At 39.7% G+C, this 10,616-nt stretch overlaps 1 protein-coding gene across 4 annotated transcripts in view; it reads right to left on the bottom strand.

The window, feature by feature from the left end:
* Positions 1-10,616, bottom strand: part of Wdr35 (WD repeat domain 35) — a 57,034-nt gene that overhangs the window by 8,174 nt on the left and 38,244 nt on the right. For 3 of the 4 annotated variants that reach the window (XM_005360591.3, XM_005360592.3, XM_026785963.1), the window contains 5 exons: positions 5,253-5,333; positions 4,829-4,965; positions 4,356-4,559; positions 2,574-2,720; positions 1,782-1,914 (listed from right to left, as the gene is read on the bottom strand). In XM_005360591.3, the coding sequence (XP_005360648.1) occupies positions 1,782-1,914; positions 2,574-2,720; positions 4,356-4,559; positions 4,829-4,965; positions 5,253-5,333 (702 nt within the window). The remainder of the gene's footprint in view (positions 1-1,781; positions 1,915-2,573; positions 2,721-4,355; positions 4,560-4,828; positions 4,966-5,252; positions 5,334-10,616) is intronic. The other variant, XM_026785962.1, reaches the window with a different exon arrangement.

The following is a 10,616-nucleotide window of genomic DNA, read 5'->3' as shown; positions in this document are numbered from 1 at the left end:
GGGTGGGTGGGTGGGTGGATGGGTGGATGGATAGACAGAGATAAATTTTTTTAAAAAAACGCATGCTGGGGTGGGAGACAGTTTAAGGTCCAAATGTCAGGTCTGAATCCTATCATGGCAAAAATAAAAAAGGGAAAAAAATAAACCCCTTCGTCAGTTTTAGAAGCCAAACCCAAAACAACTTCCTTCTAGGGTGGCGGGAGGCCAGTGCATCAACCACTACCACAAACCTTTGGTTTCTTTCATTACTAGCTAAGAGTTTTTCTCACCCCACCCATCACTTCAGAAATACTCTGGGGCCAGGGGTGGGGTGCTAGCGAGATGGCTCAGTTTTAAGAGCACTGGTTGCTCTCCCAGCTGATCCGAGTTTTGAGTTTTGATTCCCAGTACCCACATGGAGGCTCACAACCATCTTAACTTCAGACACGGGATCTACCCTCTTCTGGCCCCTGAAAGCACTGCATGCATGTGGAACAGTCATTACATGCAGGCAAAACATCCACACATGTAACAAATAATTTTGGATATATAAATACATACTTTTTACATCCAACAATATTTTAAAAATAATGCCTACATTTTTCTTATAAGTACATTCTAATTTCTCAAAAAGCTAAAAAGCACAAAAAGTAGGATTGCTCAAAATTTTGTGACCTGTAAGAAACCAATCTCTCAATACTCTAGCCGTTTCCCAGCCTCTGTGTCAGCCCCCACGCATATGCGTGTGTGTATACTGTGACCGTGTACCACATGTCATAGTCTTCATTTCCCACCATGCCTTGTGCACATCATCACACGTTACAAAAGCCCTCTGACTTCAGAGCACAGCTTCACCGTATTTGCTGCCAGGCCAGTTGTTAAGTGCTGTGTATTTGGTAATTTATTGCTCTGGATCCCATATGGCCATTTTTTTCTGCTTCACCAGAGATGACACTAGCAGAAGTTCTACTGTTCTCATACCTGGGGCTCTAAAAAGTTCCAGTTTCTCTCCGACTTAAGGGAACACACAGGGTTGTAAAGAAGGGCAAATGGAACCATGATGATGAGGGGAGCCAGCTGCCCCTTCACAAGGGACCTCAACTGCCAGAATTCTAGACTTGTCTATTAATTAACAAAGAGTTTTTAGTATGGAACCCTCAACCCATATGTGTATGGCCCCTGTGGCTGGGAGTGGCTAACTCCACAGGTACTGAGTCACACACTAAACAAATAAAATACAGACACTAACAGCACCCGACAATCAACTCAGAGGCTAAAAGTAACAGTCAAGGAAGGGACAAATAGCTTTTAGCCTGTCTTTTAATGTTGAACTTCACTGTTGAGCTGACCTTTCAAATTTAATGAGAAGCAAATTCTGAATGATCGTGGACTCTTCTGAAGAAAATCCCTGACAGCGCATAACTAGAAATGTTCCAGGCACTCAGCTGAGTCTTGTAAGCAATTTTAAGAACTTAAGGTACCACACAGGCTGTGCTCTGGCAGAGGAACCACACAGGCTGTGCTCTGGCAGAGGTACCACACAGGCTGTGCTCTGGCAGAGAAACCACACAGGCTGCGCTCTGGTGAAGTACTAAGGATCTCAGTTATTTCTCTTTGCTCAAGAACTCTGTAATACTAACATACTAACTCTAAAATAATATCAAAGCATCGTTCCATGTCTAAGAAACTATGATATTACAGATTAACTTTCAGTTTCCAATGCTGCAGAGGATATTTTGTGACTAAAAATCATTGTTTTATTAAAAAAACCAACACCAAAAATTAAAAATTGGAATACCTACTGGAAGCAACTTGTGGTTTTCTGGAAGCGAATTGGCAAGATTCTCTAAGCCTTCATAATCTTCTAGCATATAATAGCATTCGGCTAGGCGTTCCTGATTCCTGCCTTTTACATAATACTGCACAGCATTCAGCCTGTGGACAAAAAGGAAAACCTTCAGAATCAGTCTGTAAGTCTCCAGATTAGCAGGAACTTCCCCCAAAGTAGTCTTTCATTGGGATTACTAGTGTTTGTATTACTTCATCATCTCTAGCTACACAATAGCTTTAAAGAACACAAATTATTTATGAATCTAAAGACAATGTAGCATATTCTCCTTGTAATATTCTTTGAATGCTCTTACGTTGTTTTAACTTACAGTATCATAGAAGTACCCACATCATTGACATAAATAAGCATATTGATCCCAATGAAAACTTAAGAATAAAATGATGCTTTCTGAAAACAATCTATAACAAAACAAGTAAGCATGCTTTTGTTTTTACTATGTTTACAAATAAACCATACAAAACAGTTGAATCTCCAAACAGTGGAATGCTTTCTAAAGCTAAGTATAAGACTCATGTGTACAGATGGCAAAATTACACCATGCTCATCTCTCAGCTCAAGGATGGCTTGATCTCCAGTGTGCATCGGGAGAGCAAGTGCCTTGGGGCCATTTGAATTTCAGGATTTAGGAGAAGGCCTTCTCTCTGAGGGCGCTGTTTTCTGGGAAGCTAGTCTGGATGACAAGTTAACGTTAGGCACGCAGGAATGCATCAGGCCCATCAGGCCCATCAGGTCGTCCACTCACCACTTTTGGCGGTCAGCAAAGTAGTCTCCAATGGCATTGTGGGCCTGTTCCAGGAGGCTGTCGTCTGCGTCCCCAGACCCAGTCTTCAGGAGGTGCAGGACTCTGAACCAATCCCCCAGTTTCAGCCTCAGACCAATAGCGAGGTCTCTACAGGAAAAAAAATCATTCATTCACTCACTCATTCATTCACTAATCCACTCTAAAACGTTTGTCAGTTGCCTGCTGTGTCCTAGACACAGTTCCGGGAACTTAGATTATCTCCAAACACTCCCGGACACAGCCTGGCCAACTGAGGCAACTGAGAGGGGACAGAAGCTATGGCTTCAAAGGGTGTCCTCACAGAAACCACTTGTTGAAACTTAATCCCAGTTGTGGTAGCATGGAGACAGGGTATGTTGGGGAAGCCATGAAGCCTCTCTTGTGAGATGATGAAAGCCTTCATGAAAGGGCACCAGAGAAAGCTGACGTCCCTTTGTCCTTCTGCTTCACCATGTGAAAATCCAAGGCACCATCCTGGAAACACAGACTGCGTTCCTATCAGGTATCACATCTGCTAGACCCTTGGCCTTGGATTCTTCAGCTTCCAGAACTGTGAGGAACAACCTTCTATCCTTTATAAATTACCCAGTCTGGGCACTTCCGTCACAGTGGTACAAAGATCTCCAACTTACTAAGCAAATGAATTATGTAAGTAATAATTACGTATTTTCATTTATTTCTTAGACACAAAAAGGCTTATTTCAGAATGAAACATACGGTATAAATGCTTGGTTTTGCATTTGTTCTCAGGGTTTAAAATGTATTAGGAAACTTCTGGGAGTAAAATACCAATTAGGGAAAATTAAATTACATGCTTATTGCTAAAATGAAGTTCATACATTCTATAAAGAAAAGCTAAATGTAAGCCATAAGACAATTTCCCTTTTGATTTTTATGATTCCTGAGAGAAGAAAATTAAATAATGACTTCAACCATCAAAACTCAAATTATGACCTATGTAATAAATAATAAAAGTCTCCAGTCTTGCTGGGTGGTGGTGGTACAAGCCTTTAATCCCTTGCACTGTGGAGGCACAGGCAGGTGGATCTCCAAGATCAAGGCCAGTCTGGTCTAAAGAGTAAGTTCCAGGATAGCCAGAACTACACAGAGAAACCCTGTCTCAAAAAACCAAAAAGACAAGTCTCCAGTCTCTACAGACTTCTCAGTTTCTTTACCAATGAACAACACCTCCACATTCATGTATGAACACATATGTAAACAGAGCAAGGGGCTGAGAACTGGCTCAGTGGTACAGCATGAAGACCTGATCAGATCCTTAGCACCACGTGAAAGCCTGGCATAGCCACTGCATCTGCAACCCCAACACTGAAAAAACAGACAGGCCCAGGGACCTGCCAGCCAGGTAATGGAGCCAAAATGTCAGTTTCCAGGTTCAGTGAAAAACCCTGTCTCAATAAGGAGGAAAATGGAAGTGGAAGGCACCCAAAATTTACCTACGGCCTCCACAAATGTGCACGTGTGCAAACACATGTACACACACACACACACAAACACAAAAAAAATTTGAAAAACAATAAATAAAATCAGAGAAGAAAGCTGCTCCCAAATTATAAAATATAAGTTAATGAGGCATGTGAAATGCCCAATGGTATTCCAAAATGAAAATTATTTTCTAAAAGAAATGGTTCGCTATATTTAGTCTACTTTATATATTTATATTCCCTATTTGTACAACACTATGAACTGAAGAATACTTGGAGAAGGCTGCCTTCATTAATTTACCTTCTGTCCATGGCTAGATACATTCCTTCAGCTTCTTCAAACCTGCCAAAGTAGGCAATAATTTCGGCCTGCTTCATTGACTCACTCTGCAGATTCCCCAGGCGCTTCACAAACTTGATGCCTTGGTAATCCTTGCAGCGCACAAACGCTTGCTGTGCCATGTACAAGTCCAGCTTCTGGAGGGCCGCCTCAGCCAATAGGCGCCTTGAATTTAAAAAGAAACAGAAAATCTACTGTATATCACTAATAAACAAGTCTTGTATCAGAAATCAATTGGTGAAGCATGGTTTAAAAAAATCTGGTAGATCCTGGTGAAAATGATTGTGTTAGCACATGCAAACATTTTTCATATAACATGTTTAAAAAGAAGAGATTCCAGTTCCAGTAGGAGACTAGTGTGAGAACAGGGGGTGACAGAGTTGGGACTTTAAAAGCATACTGACTTTGGGGAATGTTGGGGATTTTTAAAATACCAAAGTCGGGGATGAGGATTGTCCTCTATGAACTGAGATGCGTCTTCAATTCCAACCTTCTCAATCAATGCTCGACTGTCTCGCAGGGACCGGATCTCAAAGTTCATTATATAATCCTTGCTAGGGTGGTCTGGATTCTGAAAGTGAAGATGAAACAAAGGAATTCAAAAGGATGCCGTAGGGTATACTTCTTTCTTACAATTAAAATAGTAATAAAATGAAACAAAGTAGTATCATATTGTGAGCAAAACAACGAAAAAGAAATCGCCATATTTGGATCTTAAGGGCTCTTTGGAAAACAGACAAACAGGGTTCTCCACGGGCAGTCAGGCTTCCTACACAGAGGTGCAGACAATGGCAGAAATGGTCCCCCAGGTTTCTCTCAGCTCCTTTTTTCCCCAGGTACAATTCTGTTGCTAGTCACCTTTAGAATCTCATCCAACAGAACAGACTTAATTTCCAAATCTTCAAAGTTGCAAATATATCCTGAGGTCTGAATGGGTTCCTTTAAAGACAAAAGCGAATGTTATGTCTCATATAAAACAGCCCTAAGGAATCCTGATTTAAAACTGTATTGTCAAAACTTTCAATTAAGAAAAAAATAGAATGTCAGTAGTGTCATATACCCAACGCCTAAATAGTTAACATTCCCCTGCATGAACACCACTGAATTTCTAGCTGGTACCACATCACCTCTAGAATTCTGTACATTTCTCTAAAAGAAAAAGATGCTTTCTTACCAGACCACATTATGAATTGAATTCTTAGTAAATATGATAAACATTGTGGTATGGGAAGTCTTCTGTATATTTGTTGTTTTTATTGGTTAATGAACAAAGAAGCTGCTTTCAGCCAGTGGCTTAAGAGAATATAGCCAGGCTGGAAAAGATATATAAAGAGAGTAGGTGGAGTCTATGAGAAGCCATGTAGCCAATGCCAGAGACAGATGCCTCCACTGGAGCCTGCCATAACTTTGCTGGTAGGCCACAAGCCTTGTGGTAAAATATAAAATAATAGAAATGGGTTAATTTAAGATATAAGAGCTAGCTAGAAATATGCTTAAGTTATTGGTCAAACAGTATTGCAAATGATATAGTTTCTGAGTGATTATTTTGGGTCTGGGCAGCCAGGAATGAATGAGCAGCCTCCGTCAACAAACTGGTGAACCAACATGGTCTGAAATATTTGGGATTGATGCCCGCCACCCACTTCGGGTCCAGATGCTTTTGTGCCCCCTCAGGGTCAGGAGGAATATAGCTGAGACCATGCCCATGACTCAGTGCTCCCTACCTGGGAAAGTGGTGAAATCAGGTCTACTAGGAGTATACAGGCAGGAGAGCATGGTGGATTCCTGCTGCCATAGACAGAGATGGCATGCAGTGCATTGCATGGCAGATTTAGTTTTTACTCAGATAAAAAGGGTTTATGTACTGCATGCCCAGAGTTGAGGTAGTAAGGATGGCTCCCACCCAGCAGTCCCAGAGCAGACGGTGAACTACCTCCACCATATTGAAAGCCTGAGAGAGGTGGAGCCAGCATCCAGGGCCAATGTGACCAAGCTGCTTACTGTTTTAATAAAAGTGCTCCTGGTCAGAAAAGGATTACAGATATGCAATAAAGACAAATTCAGACAGAAATAAACCTCTGAATGGGTCACAGTGTTGGACAAATGTATGTAGGCTTGGAGAGAGAAAGAAAACTATATAGACAATTATAATATAAAAGAGTACAGACAGTTACAGTCATAGATTAAAGGAATAAACTTGTAGAAAAAGTAATAGAATAAGAAAAATAAGCCATGTAAAGATGGAATATACAGGGCTGGAAAAATGGTTCAGTGGTTAAGAGCATTGCCTGCTCTTCCAAAGGTCCTGAGTTCAATTCCCAGCAACTACATGGTGGCTCACAACCATCTGTAATGAGGTCTGGTGCCCTCTTCTGGCCTGTAGACAAACACACAGATAGACTATTGTATACATAATAAATAAAATAAATATTTTTTTAAAAAGATGAAATATACACAGAATTTGGATTATGCATATTATTGTATTTCCTTTAAATTTTTTGACTGTAAAGGAGCTAAATACAGACAGACATTTCATTGTATGGGCTGCTAAGCTAAACCAACATACATATTTTAAAGGTATCTTGACTCCAAATTTTGGGTCTAAGGATTTGTTGTTTTGGAAAAGAGGTTCTTCTTTTGTTTCCACAGAGGATAAGAACCTGTGGATTCTTTCCAGACTAATGTGGTTTTATGAACCAAGACCCCCCAAAAGATTGTCATGAACTCCTCCCAAAATTACTTCATCCAACAAAAAGGAGGAAGCAGTTTGGAGTGAACTATGCCCAAGTCCCCAAATATTGTTTATAAATGTTTGTGTACATTTAAATGGGAATATGCTATAGAGATTTGCATTGGCATGGATCTTGGTCTATTGATAGAAACTTTAGGTCAATTTTGTTATATGTGTATTTCTGCTCTTTATTAAGGTATTGTGACTGTGTAGTTCATTTTAAAATGTAATGTATAATTAAAAATATATATCAATAGATCTATCTATAATAGTCAAGCTCGTAGTCATGTTAGTTCGATTTACTAGATATATAGAGATATATTACAGTTAGATAGGTATTCTTCAAATCTTTCAAAGACTACAGAATATGGTATTTGAAATGTTTTAAAAACTTAGACTTCTCATGGCAATGTGTCACATCTACTCCTAGCACACCAATTACTTCAAGAGGAAAATGAGCCTCAAAGAGGCCCCTCATGGAGTTTGTTAGACATTTGGGCAAGAAACTGCTCTTGCCTAGACCGCTTGATCGTATGCTGTATAAACTGGACATGCAGGACCCACAGAGAAATGATTGCTGAAGTTGCCTTAAAAAAGGTGAGACAGTCCTTTGGGGTTCCTGTGTCATGAAAAAGTTTGCCAGACATTCTGCAGGACACGGAAGAAAACAACTGATGGACTTTGCCATTACATGGCATAACAGATCTTCAAATTTCCTGCTTCATGGAAAAGCCTGCTGGATGCTATGGGCCTGTAGGCTGAAGACTGGATGCCCCAATGTTACAGAAGAACTTTGGATGACTGTCCAGGTAGCAAGATGTCTCTGTCATTTATAGAGTTTTGGAAGTTGCTGACAATGCACTTCCTGTTTACTTAAGTAATATTATATCCTTCTGGAGTCTTTGAAGGAGTTGAAGAATAGATAATTATAATTATAGTTTGTCTTAGTTATAATGAAAGATAAAGTAGTAATTCTTGCTTGATACCTGTTTTGTTATATATAACTTTACTATGTTAAAATTAAGACCTTCCTTTTCTTTCAAAACAGAAAAGGGGAAATGGTGTGGGAAGTCCTTCTGTATATGTGTTGCTTTTATTGGTTAATGAATAAAGAAGCTGCTTTGGCCTGTGATAGAGCAGAATAGAGCTAGGCAGGAAAACTAAACTGAATGCTGGGAGAGAGTAGGCAGAGTCAGAGGAGAAGCCATGTAGCCACCTGCAGGAAACAGTCACACCAAAACCTTGCAGTAAGCCACAGCCACATGGCAATTCACAGATTAATAGAAATGAGATAATTTAAGATATAAGAATTAGACATAAATATGCTTAAGCTATTTGCCTAACAGTAGTGCAATTAATACAGTTTTGTGTGATTATTTCAGGAGTCTGGGTAGCCAGGAAACAAACAAGCAACCTCCTCCAACAACACTGTATTTGGGTCTAATTAAGTGCATCTTAACATACAAATCCCACAGCAAACTGAAGCCTGCCCTCTTTGCATCTGATATACTTCTTATATAAGATTTTATTTGTCAACATGTAAATATATGGATGTTACATGAATGTCTCTTATACTATAGACAGGAGTTGTAAGGAAAAAAGTATAGGCCCTACATATTGTAAGGTAAAGCAGTTGTCCTACATTCTTAGCAGAAAACAATAGATATAATATTACATAAGACAAAATAAATAAACTGCTAATCTACTTAAAACCTCCAAGAATACTATAGAAGAAATAGATAATAGCTGCTAGTAATAGAATCAACAAAATTACATTTTTGTAATATATGTAATACAATTATACAATTACATAATAATGATAAAAGAAAGATGCCAAATGAAGAAAATTAAAGGTAAAAATTCACAGTTTGGGTTCAGTCTGCCTAGATTGAGGCTCTTATATGCACAGTAGATGTATCAAATGGGGTTTCAAATATCTTTTCTTTGAAAAATCACGAGTTGTTAGTTAAATCAAATAATATGAGAAAGGTTTGGTTACCTTAAAAAAGGTTACCTTTAATACCCTTATTACATAAGGCAGATAATATATTTTCATGAGTAACAAGCTCACATAAACAGAGCCAGGCACGCAGTCACACCTGTAATCCCAGCACCCGGGATGTGGAAGTAGGAAGGTTAAGAGGCAGAGCCAGGCGGTGGTGGCGCAAGCCTTTAATCCCAGCACTCGGCAGGAAGATCTCTGTGAGTTCGAGGCCAGCCTGGTCTACAAGAGCTAGTTCCAGGACAGGAACCAAAAAGCTACGGAGAAACCTGAAGGAGGAAGGTCATTGGTTAAATAAAGAAACTGCCTTGACCCTGATAGGAGAAAATTAGGTAGGAAGAGTAAACAGAACAGAATTCTGGAAGAAAGAGGAAGTGAGCTCAGAGGCCATGCTCTCCTCTCCTGGGCAGATGCAATAAAGTTCTGACCCAGGACGGATGTAGGCTAGAATCTTCCCTGTAAGCGCACCTAGGTGCTACACACATTAATAGAAATGGGCCAGGCAGTGTTTAAATGAATACAGTTTGTGTGTTGTTATTTTGGGGCATAAGCTAGCCAGGCGGCCAGGAGCCGGGCTGTGGGAAGAGGCCCGCAGCTCCTTTAAAAGAAACCCTGTCTTAAAAGGCAGGCCTGTGTGACATAACATGACTCTGTCCCTGGAAACACCACCACATCCACATCTGTGCACACTCAGAATCAAAATTTAATTTGGAAAAAAAGAATATGTAATGACATTTCTCATTGGGTCTTTTTATGTTTTGATTATTTTGATAATATCATATAAACCAAATATACTTGTATAAACCTGTTTACCACTAGAAATAATTTTAATTAGATACTACACCAAAGCAAGTAGTTAAAAGGTGAACTCAACAAAGATAATCTATGGATTAAAACAATATACTACCACCCTGGAAAAATAAAGTATGAAAATGTAAACCATTCCTTTACTTCTGTGATTCTTCACAACAGGACATCTTAAAATGTCAGTTCTGCTTAGTGAGACAGAACTGATAACTATGCAGAAAAACATAATTAGGGTTATAAGATTATTGTTTTAATAAAAGTTCTTTAAATGATGAAAACACAGAGAAAGGGAGAATGGGAAAGGTGAAGCAAAGAGTTTTCACCACAGTCTATAAGTGTTGGCATATAAGTAATGCAAAAATCTAGGGGTAACTCGTTTTCCCAAAACTCTACGTCCGCTGGTATTATGCTCTGGTTCTCTTTCTATTGCTGTATTAAACACCATGACCAAAAGTAACTTAGGGAAGGAAGCTAACACTTCCAGGTCACAGTCCACCCCTGAGGGAAGTCAGGACAGGACTCAAGGGAGCTTGAAGCAGAGACCACAAAGGAATGCTGCTTGTTGGCTCTCCTACAGACACAGACTTCTACAGCCCTGGACAAGCTATCCAGGGAATAGTGTCAACCAGAGTAGGCTGCCCTCCTACATCAATTAACAAGATAAGCCCCACACAGATAGAGT

Source organism: Microtus ochrogaster, linkage group LG3 (genome assembly GCF_000317375.1).
Source record: "Microtus ochrogaster isolate Prairie Vole_2 linkage group LG3, MicOch1.0, whole genome shotgun sequence".
In the NCBI taxonomy this organism is placed as follows: domain Eukaryota; kingdom Metazoa; phylum Chordata; class Mammalia; order Rodentia; family Cricetidae; genus Microtus; species Microtus ochrogaster.
This window is presented reverse-complemented; position numbering and strand designations above follow the sequence as displayed.